The sequence below is a fragment of the Podarcis melisellensis genome (assembly GCF_964234715.1).
Source record: "Podarcis melisellensis genome assembly, chromosome: 8".
NCBI classification, from domain to species: Eukaryota; Metazoa; Chordata; class Lepidosauria; order Squamata; family Lacertidae; genus Podarcis; species Podarcis melisellensis.
This window is the reverse complement of record NC_138540.1, coordinates 89,762,372-89,781,436: the sequence shown is the minus strand read 5'-3', so window position 1 is coordinate 89,781,436 and position 19,065 is coordinate 89,762,372. Positions and strand designations below refer to the sequence as shown.

The 19,065-nt window shown below is 43.1% G+C and overlaps 1 protein-coding gene across 1 annotated transcript; it reads left to right on the top strand.

The window, feature by feature from the left end:
• Positions 1-79: 79 nt before the first annotated feature.
• ALKBH6 (alkB homolog 6) lies at positions 80-14,242 on the top strand. The gene is made up of 6 exons (XM_081922367.1): positions 80-215; positions 2,245-2,313; positions 3,692-3,752; positions 9,122-9,273; positions 10,114-10,230; positions 12,229-14,242. The coding sequence occupies exons 1-6, from the start codon at positions 162-164 to the stop codon at positions 12,499-12,501; spliced, it is 726 nt and encodes a 241-aa protein (XP_081778493.1). The 5' UTR covers positions 80-161; the 3' UTR covers positions 12,502-14,242.
• Positions 14,243-19,065: the final 4,823 nt, after the last annotated feature.

The window sequence follows — 19,065 nt, the reverse complement described above, 5'->3', positions numbered from 1 at the left end:
CAAGGGCTGGATGTGAGCAAATGTCTCCAGTAGGAAAAGGCCTTTCTTGAAAGTAGGTCATTTCCCATGGGTCTGTCTTCCCCAGGTGAGCAACTGGGTGAGGCTCAGGGATTTGTGATGGAGTGAGAAGAAACGAAGAAAACTCAGCTCTCTGTTCTGAGATGTCGGCAACTTCTGATGGGATCATGGCTCTGGAGCCGTTTCGTGTGACGCAGGTACCGTCTTGTCGGAGGGATGCTTTTTCCTAGAGGGTTATTGGAACGTCTTTGCTATTGATTAGGAAGCTTTGTGCAGTGTTACCTTGGTTCTCAAACTCAATCCATTCCGCAAGTCCGCTCCAAAACCAAAGCGTTCCAAAACCGAGGCGTGCTTTCCCATAGTAAGTACAGTGGTACCTTGGGTTACATACTCTTCAGGTTACATACGCTTCAGGTTACATATGCTTCAGGTTACAGACTCCGCTAACCCAGAAATATTGCTTCAGGTTAAGAACTTTGCTTCAGGATGAGAACAGAAATCATGCTCTGGCGGCGCAGCAGCAGTAGGAGGCCCCATTAGCTAAAGTGGTGCTTCAGGTTAAGAACAGTTTCAGGTTAAGAACAGACCTCCAGAATGAATTAAGTACTTAACCCGAGGTACCACTGTACTGCAAAATGCACTAATCTGTTCCAGACTTTTATAAACAACCCCTAAAACAGCAATTTAACATGAATTTTAGTATCTAATGATACCATGGATCCATAAAATGAAGGCAATAAACAATGTACTGCAGTCACACAATCAATCAATCAATCAGTAGCTGAACCGGGTTCCACACAGTCACAAAAAAAGAGCTGCAGAAACAAAAACGCAAAATAAATAGCAAAAACAGACAGACCTCAGCGTAACACTCAAAACAGAAGTGTGGCACTCAAATCAGAAGGGTAACACTCAAAACGGAGCACATTTGGCTTCTGAAAAAGGTTTGCAAACCAGAACACTTACTTCCGGGTTTGCAGTGTTTGGGTTCCGAGTTGTTTGAGTACCAAGGCGTTTGAGAACCAAGGTAACACTGTATTATGTTCAGTGATAGGAGTGCACTTGTTCACAGACACACACACACACACAGAAGTGAATTAAGCAGTCATGGATTTGTCTAGAGGCGGTGAAGGTTTTCCCAGGAAGCAGATGAGCACAACCTACTTTTAATGCTACATAACAAGCCATAGTTAAGTTACAGGGGACGTCACACCTTTCCGCTCACACCTGGTGAGCGACGTCTCATTCTCTAGGAGAGGAAGATGAAAGAAACTTGAATACCTTTTGGTCATTCTGGGGCTGCTTGTTACCTGGTTAAAGATAATAGTAAAGATAAAGATTAAAGATGGTTAAAGATTGCTGCGGGTTGGACTAGATGACCCTGAGGGGTCCCTTCCAACTCTAGAATAAAGATCATGCGCCTGTTTTGCATCTCATTTTTTCAATTTTGTATTTTTTAAGTAAAACGTTGTTTGCTAATTTAAAAAAAAGCAACTAAGTCAGGTTTTAATTTGTTTAGTTTGATGAATGAAAATGATATCCTTTATGATTTGAGTATGAGTACATATTCATTAAAATTTTGCCATTTTAAAAACAAACCTGTGTGCACACTAATGAAATGTGCTGCACATGTCTATGACCAGTATAGATTGGGGTGGCGGTTAGAGAGAAGAGACAGAATAATTATCCCAAAGAGGGGGAAACAGACAAAAACCTCCCCAGAATTTGATCCCCTTCCTCTTTTTTCCCTTCTTTATTGAATTTCCATACCGGCCTTCATCCACAAGGTGGTTTGCAATATTAAAAAACACGAAAATAATACCGTTGTAACAATACCCCCCACCCAGTTTAAAAGTCCATCGGTTCTTTAATTAACCAACATTATCGACAGTTGTTTGATTAGCCAAAGGCCTGGCTAATGAGCAACATTCTCAAAACCACCAAATATTAAATGCCGGATATTTTGTACAGAGGGGAAATCTTCATTTTATAGATATTATTCATTTTTCATTCATTTTATAGATATTATTCATTTTTCATAGATATTATTCATTTTTCATTTTTCATACATTCATTTTTCATTCAGAGAGCCATGATTCTGACTGAGGAGGAGCATGCAAAGTTCCCTAATTGACATTGCAGCGGCCAGGAGGTTTTTTTGTGGGGAGGGTTTTTCCCATAGATCTGCATTTTTGTACTTTTCACATTTTCTCTTTTCGTATGCAGTCTCCACCAGCCGCTTATTATGTTCCAGATTTCATCACAGAGGCAGAGGAGGCGTACCTTTTGCAACAGGTGCGCGCACATTTATGTTCGCCTTTGTGCGGTGTTTTAAGAACTGTCTCGTCGAATTTGAACCGAGTGGGGGGGGGGGAGACCTTTTGGCCTCTATGGCTCACATCCATATCAGGATCTGCCCCATGGGCCAAATTTGACGAAATCCCTTTCAGTGTGATCTTAAAGGGAGACTCGCAAAGGCTGATGAGCAGAGATCAAATCCTGCTGTTTAGGCTGTGCAATCCTGGGAACAGGTTTGTGCCGCCAGTACGTCAGCTGGTGTCAATGGTGATGCCAACCGAGGTGCCCGTGCTTTGGAGAAAAGCAGCCTGCTGGGCCAAAACTGGCCTTCAAACCAGGGGTTCCTCACCCCAGAATGTCTTCAGCGGTGACCGGCCAGATGCCTCTGGGTGGCCCCAAAGCTGGGCAAACTGCCACGGCTCATCTTGTACTGTGACCCCTGTAGGATTCCTGGATCCTGGCTGTTGACAGACATGTCCTTCTGAGCTAATCTTTTTAAAAATCTGCTTCTCTTGTCGTTGTTGTTGTTAAATTTGTCTTGCACATTTTCCTCCCCGAGGCAGCAAACATCAAAGTGGTATGGCAGTTAAAGCAGCCATATGGTATACTCTTAACAGCTATCAATATCAATATTATTATTATTATTATGACTGATTTCCAGCCTTAGATCACCAGAGATAATTTCTGGTGCAACATTACAATAGGCAGAATTCACTTTCCACGCCTCCCTGTCATTCTTGACAAAGTTGTGATGGAGAACATAAATGTTCCAACTTGCAGACTTAATATAGAACAAGAGAACAAGAAGAACATGCATTTAGAGAAGACTGGAAAACATTTATTGAATATATGGGAAATAATGGTGTACAGCTTATTGTACTCATTACATATTTGCTCAATCGAGCTTCGACTTCCCTCCCTCTCGTCTCATGGTTTCCATAATTCATTATCACCTCTTAGCATTTTATACATTTTGCTATTTACATTTCACTCCTTCTGTTAATCACAAATTTTTAAATTAATATAAAAAGGTACAAATCCTTGGCATTGCATGTTGACAACCCTGCTAGTGTTGTTAATTGTTTGCGATTGTCATTCAGATATTGTACAAATTTACTCCAGTCTTTTTGGAAAGCTGGATCGCCCTGGTTTCTGATTTTCCCGTTGCTTCCATTTTGGGGCTAAAAGAGTTCTTGCTGCTGTTGTCGCATGCATAAACCCTTTTATATCTCTCTCTGGGATCTCATTCCCTACTATACCTAACAGAAATGCTTCTGGCTTTTTCACAAATGTCTTTTTAAACATTTTCTGGGTACTACTTCTGATGCCTGCAGTTTCCATGTGAATATCTTGCTTTTCCCCCCACCGCCTGCAGGTTTATGATGCCCCCAAGCCCAAGTGGACTCAGCTGTCGGGGAGGAGGCTGCAGAACTGGGGTAAATGTTGCGTGTGGACGCCGGAGGGGAACCTCACTGCCCTCTTTAATCGTGTGGATCCCCATTCACTCCTATAGCGCACAAAGGAGGCTCAGAAGGCCAGTGTACAGTGGGGTCAGTTTTCTTCAACGGCATGAAGGAGGCTCAGGCGGGGCAAACAAAGGCATCATGACACCCAGGGCGGAGCATTGCTACATAGGGCTCACATGCGATGCACATCTGCTGTACATAGTGGTTTGCTGGTGCCACTGCTCCAGCGCCGTATGGACGGTGCCGGGATCCCTCCATCGCTGCTACAGCCGCGAACGGAGCATCTTCTACATGCGGCTGTAGCAGGGATGGGAGGGATCACACCCCTGTATGTACAGCACTTGAACGGCACCGGCACAAACCGCTATGTACAGCGCATGTACGACGTCGTTACATACAGCGCATGTGTGCAACGGCGCACATGCGCTGTACATAGCGGTTTGCCGCACCTCTCCAGCACCATAGGGACGGTGCTGGGATTCCTCCATCGCCGCTACAGCCGAACGGAGAATCCTCTACATGCGGCTGCAGCGGCAACGGAGGGATCCCATCCTGTCCTTTCGGCACTCGAGCGGCGCTGGTGGCAAACATACAGTGCATGTGTGGCGGTGTTACGTACAGCACATGTGTGTGACGCCACACATGCGCTGTACATAGCGGTTTGGTGCCGGGATCCCCGCAGGGTGCCTTTTTGTCACACACACACACCCAGACATGGCACCCGGGGCGCACCGCCCCCCCCTGCGACACTACTGGGCTCAGGCGGCTATTTTGCTACACATCTGCCCCTAATCTCTGAAAAAATCCACGCTCGGCAGGGTGATATACAGCGATATCTTGGTTTTTGAGCGTCTCGGAAGCCAAGCGTTTCGGTTTCCGAATGCCAAAATCCCGGAAGTAATTGCTTCCGTTTTTGAACACGCCTCGGAAGCCAAATGGTTTCTGCTGCTTTCCTCCCACAATTTTCTCCGTGGACTTTGCAGCCAGCCCTTTGCAAAAGACTGGAAAGGAGAGGATATCCCATCTAAATCAGATTGGCAAAACGAATTAAGGGAATGCGCTGAACTGGCGAGATGGTATCACCAAGGTTGAGAGATGTTGCAGATGAAAAAATTATCAGAGAATGGGACATATATACAGAGTTTATGTACAAGAACACTGTCAAATTACCAATCCGTTTGGCAGGTTTTGACTGAACTTCTGTGTGTAAAATAGGAAAATTTGATGAAACTCAAAGTCAGACAACATGGAGAAGTCTTAGGCAAGTGCGTATTTAAAGAATTTAATTGGGGAACGCAAGGGGAGGATTGAAGGTCAAGTTAAATTGAATTATAAAACGATGTACAAAGCAAGGATCAATTAGGGAATAAAAGATTGTATACTTTTATTTTTATTTTGTTTTTAACATCAACTGATCATTTTGTTACGTTAAGTAATTTTCAACCAATAAAACATTAAAAAGAAAAAGAAAAAAGACTTTGCAGCTAGCCCTTTGTGCCTCGGTTATTGGAACATTTTTGGAAGTCAAACGGTCTTCTGGAACGGATTACGTTTGACAACTGAGGTCCCACTGTATAGGCCTCTCATCGCACCAAAAGCTAGTTTAGCGGTTAAGAGCATTAGACATGGACTTGGAGAGGTGCACCCCCTGTTTGCTGTGAAAAAACAGCATTTTGCCAGGGGGGAACTCCCCACCTCATCCTGACTTTCTTGACAGAAGAGCAGGATATAAATTTTTTTTTTTTTTGAGAAAGCTGGACTTGTTTGTTTGTTCACCCAGTTGTGAGTCAGGGTGGATAAAAATCAATAATTTTAAAAATTTTAATTTTTTTTTTTTACTTAAATCAGATTTTTTTATTTAAATCAGATTTTTAAAATAAAATTCTTTTGGAGGAAAAACCTTTCTAAAGATAGTTTTCTATTTAAGTTACATTATAGTCCAAAGGCTATTCATCAGGAAATAAGTTCTTTAAAGTTTTTCATATGTGTTAAAAAGCAGTCTAAGGTTTGTTTGTTTTTTTTTTAAATCGTTTAACCACATCAGTTAACAAACATGGATACATACATATGTTATTGTTTTAGTTAAATAAATTGTTTAAATTGTTATTAAGGAAATGATTATTTTTCTCCTTCCAATAAAGTACGGCAGAAAAGTTGTCCAAATATAAACAACAATTTCATAATTATCTATGGATTTCTGATAGTATAACCAAATCAGTGATTTTTTATATAACTTTAAAAACTACTCTGAAAATTTATGATTCCAAAAATGGAAGCTTCATCTGGTTGTAAATTTTAAGAGGATGCTGGCAAGGCTGAGCCTTTCTGTAAAAAAAGAAAAGATTTAAATCAAGTCTTACTGACTAGTGATTTAAATTGATTTGATTTAAATCAAATCCACCCTTTTGGGAGTGCTTAAATCTGGACCAGAAAACACACAAAAATATATTGAACCACCATGAAATACCAAATCAAGTCCCACTCCCCCTGCAGTCTGATAACTTGCACCATGAGGTGAATAAAATTGTGAATTGCTGAGGAATTAAACCAGGCATGTCCAAAGTCCATTTTGGGGGCAGTTTATTTCTTGGGGTAAAATCCTAAAAAACACCTCAACAGCTTCAATCCCCAAAAAAGCTCAATAACTTTAATCCTTAAAAATTTGGTTGGCCCCCACGGCCCTTCACTTCATCAAATCTGGCCCTCTTTGAAACAAGTTTGGACACTACTGAATTAAACCAATGGCAGCTAAAACGCTTAAAAAACACACACACGGTCACTAACTAAAGTGAAGCTGAGGTAACAGCATATTTTTGATCTGTGAAACCTTAAAGAAATTCACATAGCTGTCCACTTTTCCCTTTTTAAAAAGGGAAATTCCCTTATTCCGAATAGGATTCCTCGCAAGAAAAGGGAAAAGTTGACAAGAAACGTGGGCTGACTCAGGAAACCATGACGTGGCCTTCCAGATGTGGAAAACCGCCATGTTTTGAGTCAGGAGACACGTTGGTTGGCGTGTGGCTGCCATCAACCTTGACGTGACCACCCTCTACCCCTGTTACAGACAGTATTTTATTTTATTGTATTTTGTTTTTGTTTTCGTTTTTTTCTTGTTGCTCTCCTTTTTTTAAAAAAAAGATATTTATTACGATTTTCAAGCAATACAACAAACCTCACACTCAAAGCCGAAATAAAAAAAGGACTAAAATAAAAGGGAAAAAAACACCATCACAATCAATCAATCAAGCTAAAACAGAAAAATGCAACACGAAACATAAAAAATAGAAAAAAAAATAGACCTTAAAAAAAAAATCATATATATCCAGTTTCTTACCCATTATTTTCATATCCTTCTTTCCTGACTTCCTCACATCTCCTTTTTCTGTGTTCCCTTTTTACACAATCATATTCAGCAATGCCTAACCTTTTTTCAGATCTTATTCTGTATTGTACCTTTCATCTATTATGTCTCCAATTTTTCCCTTTATAACCCTTTATTTTATTTTATTTTTGAAACAAATTTATTGAGTTTTACAATTTTATATACCGCACAATCATCAATATCACAAAAAACCCATATTTGAGTCTCAATCCCCTCCCCTGACTTCCCTCAACTTCCCCTTCTGGTTCTTTAAATATTTGTTTCTCCTGCCTGCTTTATTCTGCCTTAATTTTGTAACCTTTTACCTAAATATTATGATATTCTTATCATTTTTGTACCGTATTTCCCGAATCACATCTTACATTTCATTATTTTCCCAATTATAACGTCTTAACTTTATTTTCTTAATCGTAAGTGTTGACTCAAATCTTGCTAGTGAGTCCACTTCTTTACAATATTTCTGTAGATACAACATAAATGATTCCCAATCCTTTTCTTTTTAAATTCCCAATCCTTTTTAAAGTCTCCTTGTCCCAGTCAGCTTCGCCATTTCAGAGTATTCTATCAGCTTTTCTTGCTATTCTTCTTTCATTGGTATCTTGCCGTCTTTCCATCTTTGGGATAGTAATATCCTAGCCGCTGTTGTAGCATACATATATAAATAATTTCTTCCACTCTTTTGCCATTTCATGGCCTATAATACCTAACAAAAATGCTTCAGGACTTCTAACAAAGTTGTCTTAAACGTTCTTTTCATTTCCTTTTAAATGATTTCCCAATGGCTTTTGATTATTTTACAATCCCACTCCAGATGGTAAAACCATCTCTTTCTCGGTACGCTTTTTGCCATTTTTTCCGGGGTGATATACCACCGATACGTCATTTTCGTACAATTCTCTTTTCAAAGTTCTACAATCAGTGAATTTCAAATTCACTTTCCACAGTTTCCCCCAATCCTCCATTTGTATATTGTGTCCTAAATCTTGTGCCCTATAGACTGTATTTTAATAATAAATCTTTATTGCGGTCCAAAGACCCGTAACATAAATTCAGAATAAAATACAGATTCATGCAGAGAGCCCCCTGGAAGAGGAGGAATGAGGCAATATTAATTTAGTCTTGAGTATGATGATCTTTGATACGTATGACTACTGAAAGAAACTTTGCCAAGGCCACCATAGACAGTATTTTAAATCTATGGTGATTTTTTTCCTTTGCTTTTTTAAAAAATTATTTCTCGTATTTTTTTTCCAAGTAACGCTTTTTTTTTTTACAAATCAGTTTAATTTGTTGAGACATTATGAAGAATAGGGGGAGATATGTCTGAGTTTGACAGTGCAAGCGGATACTGATAATAATAAGAATAATAATTTATTATTTGTAGGCGTTTGCATAGTCAATGAAGCATAGTCAATTTTTCATAATCAATCTCCAACATACATCACTACAGCTTTTGTACATTTTTGGTGTTATGTACTGAGTTGAATAGGATCCAAAATGCAGCAGTCTGATTGGTCCTAGAACAATAGGATCCAGAATGCAGCAGTCTGATTGGTCCCAGAACAATAGGACCCAGAATGCAGCAGTCTGATTGGTCCACATGAGCCACCCAATCCAGCTCCAAGTGGAAATGAATCCGCAACCTGATTGGCCTACAGGTGAATCCTGGAATTAGCCAATCACGTGGGGCCCATTGTGTAAATAATGTATATAAAGCCGACATTCTGGGGGAACTTCCATTCCTCCTCACCACTAGGAGCTGAATAAATAGCATGAAATCCACTCTCGATTTGCCAATATGGCCAGGGTCAAGTACCACCTGTATCGCATTTTCATTACATTCTCTCTTAAAGAGTATGGTGATCTTTGATACATATGACTACCGAAAGAACTTTGCCAAGGCCGCTGTAGACAGTATTTAAAATTTGTGGCGTTTTTTATCCTTTTTTCCCCTCAGGAGGGTTGCCACACCCCAAAGGGATGGTTCTGGAGAAGCTGCCCGCCTGGCTCCAGGCCTGCGCCGACAAAGTGTCCTCCCTCGGCGTTTTCGGAGGGAAAATGGCGAACCACGTCCTGGTCAACGAGTACCGCCCTGGCGAGGGCATCATGGTAACCGGCTGCCTCACACATGGCGCCCGGGATAAAACCACCGAGATATCCCTAAGGCTCTTCGTACAAATCTGTGGCATGTCTGGAAAAAAACGTGTGCCGTTCTTCTGGTGGCCCCGCCTCAGAAAAGGCTGGCACTTACGTTGGGAAAGGTTCAGAAATGGGGAAAACAAAATGGCCCCAGGGATGGCGCCACCGTGCTTGTGAGGGGAAAAGCGGCAGTTAAGGGACTTTTTAGTTCAGAGAAATGGCGAATAAGAGGTGACCTGGTCGCAGGGTGGATAAAAATCAACGATGTTTTTTTAAAAATAAAAAATGATTTTTTAAAAAAATTATTTCGGATTTTTTGTATTTAAATCAGATTTTTTAAAATAAAATGCTTCTGGAGGAAAAACCTTTCTAAAGATAGCTTTCTATTTAAGTTACGTTATAGTCCAAAGGCTATTCATCAAGAAATAAGGATTTCTTTAAAGTTTTTCATGTGAGCTAAAACTCAGTCTAAGTTTTTTTTTAAAAAAAATACCCAAAACGTTTAACCACATTGGTTAACAAACATGGATACATATTGCTATAATGTTATTGCTTTAGTTGAATAAATTGTTTAAATAGGAGCCAACACAACACAAAACTTGCTGTATGTAGGTTTTATTTTATTTGTTTTTTATCTTATATTTTGGAAATATACATCCAGAGTTTTTTTGCCTTTAAATTTTTTGGGGGGGCCCTAAGAGAGTGGGGCCCTAAGCTAGAGCTTGTTTAGTTTATATGTAAATCTGGCACTGCTTTGGGCATAAAAATATCTCCTTTCCCTGTCTGATGTTGGGTCTCTTTTGCCCGCAGCCTCACGAGGATGGTCCCCTCTATTTCCCCACCGTCACAACCATCAACCTGGGGTCTCACACCCTCCTCGACTTCTACCATCCCATCAGCAGAAGGCAGCAATCGGAAGGCGGAGAGGTAAATAATATTGGGCAAGAGGACGTTCTACTCCAGTCCCATTTTATTTTATTTTATTTTTAAATATATTTTTAATTAAATTTTCTGTTTTACAATTTAGAATGCTCCTTTATACATCCTTAAAATATCAATGACTTCCCTTCTTCTCTTTCCATGGTTCATTTTGCAAGTCGTGAATCCCTGCATATTTTACATAAACAAAACCATTCAGTATTCCATTATTACATCCATCAAAACCTATTTGCACTGTTGAATTTATGTTAATGCTGCCAGCATTTTCAAGTGTACACAATTTCCCCCCATATAATCAATAAACATTTCCCAATCTTCTCTAAACGTGTGTTCTTCTTGTTCTCTTATTCTATATGTAATTCTGCAAGCTGCGCATATTCCATCAGCTTAAGTTGTCATTCTTCGTTAGTTGGGACCTCGCTCGTTTTCCATTTGGGGGCTAACGAAACACGGGCCGCAGTAGTGGCGTACATAAATAACCTTTTTTGACACCTGGGAATTTCCGTTTGAATTATCCCCAACTAAAAGGACTCTATTGTTTTGTGTTTTGGGGGGAAAGCACTTTTATACATTTTTTTCAATTCATTATGGATCATTTCCCAATACTCTCTTACCCTTTTACAGGTCCACCACATATGAAAGAATGTACTCTCAACCTCATTGCATCTCCAGCGCTTACACGATTGAGTCTTATACATCTTAGCAAACCTACTTAGAGTTAAATGCCATCTGTAAATCATTTTCAAGTAGTCCAGTCGCATTTCCGCTGCTTGGCAGTTAACTGGTTCTGGCCAGAGCTGTGGGGAGTGTTGGTTGGCACTGCCGCTCAGATATGGGCAGCTCAGTTTCTGCTGGAGGTGAGGATCAGGGAGTTCAAGGGAGGCCCAGTAATAATTGCCATTTAGAGGAACATGGGAAGGTGCCTCATTACCAAGCCAGGTCATTCATCCACCTAGTTCAGTGCAGTTTGCACTGACTGGCAGCAGCGCTTCAGGGGTTCAAGCAAAGAGAGTCTCCCAGTCTTAACCTGGAGATCTGGCCTTCTGCATGCAAAATAGATGCCCTTTCAATGACCTATGGCTGTTTGAGTCCCCATTGATAGCCTGCTTGCCACGTTAACCATGCAAATTATCTGCCTGTTATGCCCCCCCCCTGCAAAAATTGCATCTTTCTCCGCTGTTCTAGGTAGCTGCTGTTGCCCTGATCCTAGCTGTGCTTACATCGTGTAAAACGGACAGGCAGAACCCACTTACAGGTGTCACCAGGCAATTGCAATGCTACTGACTTTGCTTGGGCATATTTTGGAAATGTGGGTGCATGGAATTTGAGTACCATTTACCACTAAGAAGCAACAGATATATCGGGATATGCAGGGGAAATTCCCCAAGCGGCAAACCCAGAGGATGGAGTTGTGTGGCACAATAATTTGATGAGCCCTGCTATAAAAAGCACACTTCCATTTCTGACTGCATGCCAAAATGTATTGCTCTCAGGCTGCACACATCTTAATAATAATAATAATAATAATAATAATAATAATAATAATAATAATAATAATATTTCATTATTTATGCCCTGCCCATCTGGCTGGGTTTCCCCAGCCACTCTGAGCGACTTCCAACAGAATATTAAAATACAATAACCTATTAAACATTAAAAGCTTCCCTAAACAGGACTGTCTTCAGATGTCTTCTGAAAGTCTAGTAGTTGTTCTTCTCTTTGACATCTGGTGGGAGGGTGTTCTACAGGACGGGTGCCACCACCAAGAAGGCCCTCTGCCTGGTTTCCTGTAACTTGGCTTCTCTCAGGGAGGGAACCGCCAGAAGGCCCTCAGAGCTGGATCTCAGTGTCCAGCAGAATGATGGGGGTGGAGACACTCCTTCAGGTCTACTGGACCAAGGCCGTTTAGGGCTTTAAAGGTCAGCACCAGCACTTTCGATTGAGCTCGGAAACATCACAGCTAAGGGTTTTTGTTTCCCTTTCCAGGGGCCCATCCCTCAGACTGAGGATCAGCGCCACTTCTTGTCCTTGCTCCTGAAGCCCCGTAGCCTCTTGGTCTTGCGGGAGGACATGTACTGCCACTACCTTCACGGCATCCGTCCGGTTGCAGAGGACACTGTCACAGAGAAAGTGGCCAACGCAGGCATGTGTGATGCCGAACTTGGGGACACGTTGCAGCGGGGGACACGGGTGTCGCTCACCATCCGTCACGTCCCCAAAGTGCTGAAAACCTCTATTTTCCTGGGCAGACGGAAGTGACCGTTTTGCTTTGTGGTGGCCCACGCACTGGAACGCTTTTCTGTCCACAAGCAGCTCCCTGCATGCAGAGAGCCAGCATCTCAGGGAGAAGGGTTCTAGTCTAGACTTCTCTCTCTCTCTCTCTCTCTCTCTCTCTCTCTCTCTCTCTCTCTCTCTCTCTCTCTCTGGGATGCATGGAATGTTTCTGCGTACAGAGAGTTTGTGGTGATTCTTTGTTTTTTTAGTATGGAGGAATATTCCTCCTTGTAGTCCGAAGTGTTGCAGTCCATGCTTGACCTCCTCTTCTGATGTTTGAGAGAGTGAATCTTAACGCAGAAAGACTGTGAATTGCAGGAGAGAAAAAGCAGCCGCTGTAGACTGCAAATTTGCATGAGCTATTAAGCGGAGGCGGCGGGGGGGGGGGCGGGGAGTGAAGAGAGAGACGAGAATAGTAAGCCCTGGAGGCAAAGGACAGGACGAGGCTGCGCTCTGGTGCGTAACATGTTCTATAACACGCAGCGTGCAATGTGGCCTGGCAGATGGAATAGATGCTTGTCTTTCCAGCAAAGCCAGAAAGTCAGGCCATCCTTATTCTCTTCCCAGCAAAGAACCGTGTCTGACTTTGCTAGCAGGAGACTGGATGCCTGGGTTTGACTCACATGCCCACATAGCCATGGCAGAGAGCCATGGGCATGTCCTTAGGCCTCCAGACCTCCCTGTTTGGCCCACAATAATAATAATATATTATTTATACCCCACCCATCTGGCTGGGTTTCCCCAGCCACTCTGGGCGGCTTCCAACCAAACACTAAAATACAATAACCTATTAAACATTAAAAGCTTCTGCCAAACCATGCCCACCTGTCCTATAGATAAAGATGCTGATGGATGCCAAAAGGGAGTTTGCAGGCACTGATGGTCAACTGATTGTCAGGGCCTGCAAAGCCCTGCACTTTGCAAGCCCACAAGGATCATGTCATAGTGGGGGCTTGCAAAGTGTCTTTTTGCTTTCATGGTCTGATTGCAAACCACAAGGGTGCAAACATTGTGGTGTCAGGTGACTTACAAGCAGGCAGTGAGGGAGATCTCCTATCCTGGCCCTGCCATACAGGACAGAAGTCCAGTGCCCGGCCTGCAGAACTGCAAATCTAGGCTATTGGATAGGTTTCCATCTCCTGGTTTTAACATGTTGCCCTACATTGCTCCTTATCCATGCTAGTTCTGGCTCAAAAGACCATTTCAAGTAAGGCATATTTCCACTCTTGGAAATGTTTTATGAGGAAGTACTAGCTTTGAAGCTGGGACATTCAAATAAATGACTTGCCGGACATGTGCTAACGTCATAAAGGTTTTGTGTGTGGTTCTTGCAAAACCCTCGTGGTTCTGAAAACCTTTGAGATCAAATGAGCTCCTTGTGTTTTGCCCCAAAGACTAAATCCACACTATTGTGCCTGAACTTAGCAGTCAAAAGATGCCCTGAATCCGAGGGTACATTTCTAGTGTTCTGTCGGGGCATGTCAAAGCACTCTTGCAAGGCTGACTTCAGCACATTGCAATCAGTGGCGAAAAATAAATGTGAAGTCAGATTTAAAGATAGCTATGGGGTGAAGAGGTTACTGAGATACAACAGTAGAAGAAAAGAGAAAGTCCATCTACAATGAGACAAAGGAGGAAATCATACAACATGCAGATATACTGCTGACATAGAGGACTGTATGTCTGATGCACTGGAATACAAAATAAAGTTCCACCAAATAAGAAATTCTTTTTTAATAGGCGTATGTTATGGGTAATTTTTTGTCCAGTTATGGGTAAATATTATTGTACCAGCATAGCGAGCTAGGAGAGTCAAGTGTTTCAATGTCTTCCATAATAATAATAATTTTTTACTTACACCCCGCCCATCTGACTTTGTTGCCCCAGCCACTCTGGGCGGCTTCCAGCATAATATAAAAACACAGAGAATCATCAGACGTCAAAAACTTCCATCGCCAGGACCATGAATGTGTCGGGGCTGCAATTTTGCCAGCTACAATCAACAGAAATACTGTAATAAAAGAGGTTTAGGTTGGACATGCTTGCTGGGCCCATGAAACAGCAATCGGAAGGACCTGAATATTATGGGCTTTCAACGCTATTTGGCCAAGGCTGAGCTGCTGGCCTCGTCTTCGTTTGTGGCAACCCACACCAAAACCCCTTGTAGAACTGAGCAGGGAGGAGGATGGAGCCAAGCCTAGAAGGAGTTGGCTCCACCTGTCATTGACTCTGGCTCCCCCTACTGTCCGTCTCCCTGGCTTCTGCCCTACCAGCTCTAATGGCCAACAGCCCCCTTGCTTCTGCAGCTTGCCCTGAGGGGAGAAGAGCCAGTAGGGCTTCTGCAGTTGTACATTTTTGTACATGTAGGAAACCGGAGAACTTCAAAGGCTTAAAATTTGGGGCATTTTTCAACATACAATGAAATTAAAAATACATATATTTCTGTATGGACTGTTGTCTTGCATTCAAAACAAAGCTGTCCAGATTCAAAGCATCTTGTAGTGCAACTGGGACACAATGGGGCCATTGCAAAATCTGCAGCAGATGCAACAGTGTTTGAGGCAACTGTGTGCAAATTTTGTGGGAATAAACAGAGTGGGCTGCTGAGAGAGCCTGTTTACTAATTAAACACATTTCTAAGCTGCTTAATATTTTGAAATCTCAAAACTATATGCAAAAAGAGAACATATGCACAATGGAGCAGTGTTTTAAACAGTTACAGCATAAAAACAGGAATTCACTAATAACAGGGTTCTATATTATGCATCAGGGAAAGCCTGGGCAAAAGATACGCTGTCTTTACAAGAGATCTGATGCAATTGTTGGGTGATGCTTCAAATGTGGTAGAGAAAAGGACATTCCACAGTGCAGGGGCAACAGCAGAAAATGCCCATTTTCAGGCCACTTCCTTCTGATATCCTACGATCTGGTGTTGTTTGCTATCACTCAGAGATGGAAACAGCCAGTTCCATCCTGGTTCATAACTTTACGATGTTGATTATTCCACTTGATTAAGTTTATGGCATACTGTTCCTGCGGCTTATGCTGTCTGGTAAAACAAGGAGCCACCGTGCACCTACGACTTCATTGCCTTCTGCATCTGGGCTGTGGGTTAAAGTGCGCTAGACTAGGAGGCCTTTAAAATGTACACTAACAAAAAGGTGCCTATTTATCAGCACAAGGTTTTGTTGGGAATGATGGTGCTGGTGGCAGGGGGAATGACTCTCCGTCAAAGATCCAATGGCCACCCTCAGTATTCTGCCTTTTCTAGCAGTTAAAAACATTTTTATTAAAGCAAGCATTTACTGGCCTCGGTTGCCCAATCTTTTATTGCGTGTTCCTGCTGTTGTGCGTTAATTGTACTGTTGTCAGTGGAGGCTGGTCCTTTGGAGGAAATTTGGCACTGCTCCCCCCCAGCTCACCCAGCCCTGGTCCCCACCTGCCTGTCTTCCAGTCCAGGGGGTGGCACTGGCTGTGAACTTCCTCCTCAGGGTTGCCCTGGTACAACTCAGCAGCAAGAAGGAGGATGGGATGTCATTGGTTCTGGCTGCACCTAAGGTTGGCCTCTCTGCTTTCTTCCCTTCCAGTGCCAAGACACTTTTAACGCCATGCATTTAATGCACGATGCTGCACAGTGGTGTCCAAACTTTTTTCAAAGAGGCCAGATTTGATGAAGTGAAGGGCCATGAGGACCAACCAAAGTTGTTAGCCTTTTTAGGATTGATGCTATTGAGGGGTTTTTTAGGATTTTACCCCAGGGAATAAACTGCCACAGGGGCTGGATTAAACCAACCGGCAGGCCGGATTAGGCCCCCAAAATGGACTTTAGACGGTCCAGCCGAAGTTGTTAGTCTTTTTTTAGGACTGAAGTTGTTGAGCTTTTCTTATGATTTTACCCCAAAATTGTTGAGTTTTTTTTAGGATTGATGCTGAAGTTTTTTAAGATTTTACCCCAGGGAATAAACTGCCACGGGGCCAGATTAAACTGACCAGCAGGCCGGATTAGGCCCCCGAAACAGACTTTGGACATGGCAACAGTCATGGCTTCCCTTCCCCATGGAATTATGGGAGCTGTTATGTGTGTGTTTTAAGCCTGTTAAGCCCCAAATATCTGAAAGACCACCTTCCCTACAGACCCTCTAGGGTGCTGAGATTGGCAGAGGGTGCTCTCTTGGTGGTCCCTCCACCCTTGGAGGCTCACGCACGGTGACAGCGGCTCAGGAGAGGGCCTTTTCTGTGGTGGCCTCTAAGTTATGGAAGTCCCGTCTCACAGAGATGTGCCTGATACCTTCATAGTACAGCTTCTGGTGAATGCTGAAGATGCACCACTTTACTCTAGCTCAGTTGGCGGAGCATGAGACTCTTAATCTCAGAACTGTGGGTTTGAACCCCACGTTGTGCAAAAGATTCCTGCACTGCAGGGGGTTGGACTAGATGACCCTCATGGTCCCTTCCAACTCTACAATTCTGTGATTTTACTCTGGCTTTTGACACTTGGGACCCACCTTATTTTTGCGATTGCTAGTTGTTTTAAACTGTTCTTAGTATTGTGCTTTAATGTTGTAATCTGCCCTGGTACCTTAAGGTGAAGGGCAGTAGTGATGATGATGATGTAGATGTAGATGTAATATCATAATAAGTGTCCTGAGAACTGTGAGGAGACCTCTATTCCCATTGTACAACTACAGTTCCCAGAGTGGTTTAACAATTAAACCCTCTTTGCGGGGATCTCTGGGAATTGTAGTTCTGGGAGGAGAATAGGCGGCCCCTAACAGCTGAATGAACTACACCTCCCAGAATTCTTTGGAGGGAGCCATGACTGTTTAAAGTGGTATCGTGGTGTTATAAATGTATGATGCGAATGTGATCTCAATGGACGCCAACCATTTTTGATAGTTGTTTCATAACTCTATGCTGCTTTGGTGCTATTTAAGTGAAAAGCATCTTTTGCAAATAAAGAAAACGTAAGACAGTCCACAGCTCCTTCAATTTTTGACAGCCTTTGAGCTGGGAATGCGCCGTGGTTCAGTGGTAGGGCAAATGTGTTATATGCAGAAGCTTCAGTCCTGATATGTGATATCCCTTGTTAAAAGAATTGCGTAGCTGTAGTAGATACAAGGAAGGTTCTCTGCCCAAGTTCCTGGAGAGTTGTTGGCATTCCCAGCAAACAGAAGTAGTCTAGGCGGACTAGTGGGATGCTTGAGAGCCAGTGTGGTGTAGTGGTTAGAGTGTCAGACTAGGGCCTGGGAGACCAGGTGTCAGGAGTATATGCAGGAGCCAGGCCCTGTGACCAGTAGGGCTTCGTAGGACTGGGGCCTTCCTAAGTTTGTTCTGGAGAGGCAAGGTGTGGCCGCACAGGTGAGGCCGCTTGGTAACTCACTGCACCTGGTGGCAAGAGCCGGAAGGGATATAAGGTCAGCATTTCCCTTCAGCTCTTTGCCACAGCAACAAGCTTCCTGCCTTGGCTTCTTGCTTCCTGATCCTCGGCTCCTTGCTTCTCAACGCTCGGACCCTTGACTTAATGACTCCCTGCTTCTCGACCCTTGGACCCTTGGCTTTGTGACTCCTTGCTTCTCGACCCTCGGACCCTTGACTTCGTGACTCCTTGCTTCTCGACGCTCAGACCCTTGACTTAATGACTCCCTGCTTCTCGACCCTTGGACCCTTGGCTTTGTGACTCCTTGCTTCTCGACCCTCGGACCTTTGACTTCGTGACTCCTTGCTTCTCGACGCTCGGACCCTTGACTTAATGACTCCCTGCTTCTTGACCCTTGGACCCTTGACTTTGTGACTCCTTGCTTCTCGACCCTCGGACCTTTGACTTTGTGACTCCTTGCTTCTCGACACTCGGACCCTTGACTTCGTGACTCCCTGCTTCTCGACCCTCGGACCCTTGACTTTGAGACTCCTTGCTTCTCAACCCTCGGACCCCTGGCTTCTGGACTCTCGTTCCTGCTCCCACCCCACCATCTTGCCCCCGGTCCCGACATCCTCAGCCGGGACTTTGCCCACCCGTAAGCCAGACCGTGACACCAGGGCTCAAATCCCCACCCAGCCATGAAACTCAGTGGGTGGCCTTGGACCAGTCACCGCCTCTCAGCCTAACCGACCTCAAAGGGTTGTTGGAATTAAATGAGGAGTGGAAGAATCTTGTATGCCACTATGAGCTCCTTGGAGGAAAAGGTGGGATATAAATACAAACAAACAAAAAACAAACAATACTGGTTAAAGAAGGAGGAGCCTGAGAGAGAGCGACTTTTTATTATTATCTGTCTCAGGAAAAAACAACCCTAAACATTTAACACAACGATACAGAAGTTCTATAACAGAAAACCAGTACAACCATCTGTACTTGATAATGGTGAATCAGGGAGTGACTGCTTTTTTCATGTGACTTCAGGCCTTTCTCTGGGACTCAGCTGTTCAGATCCTGTTCCATTTTGGTTGACCCCCCCCCCAGCGGAAATAAAAGAAACAAAATCAGCAAAACCACCAAATGGAGTTTTCTTCCCAGGTTTTATTTGTTTTATCTTCTGTGCTAATATTTAT

Bases quoted from the DNA above. Each gene is read 5' to 3' on its own strand.
- ALKBH6 (XM_081922367.1), top strand. From the start codon at position 162: ATGTCGGCAACTTCTGATGGGATCATGGCTCTGGAGCCGTTTCGTGTG. The intron at 216-2,244 runs GTACCGTCTTGT...TTTCGTATGCAG, and splicing joins AGCCGTTTCGTGTGACGCAG to TCTCCACCAGCCGCTTATTA. The intron at 9,274-10,113 runs GTAACCGGCTGC...TTTTGCCCGCAG, and splicing joins GCCCTGGCGAGGGCATCATG to CCTCACGAGGATGGTCCCCT.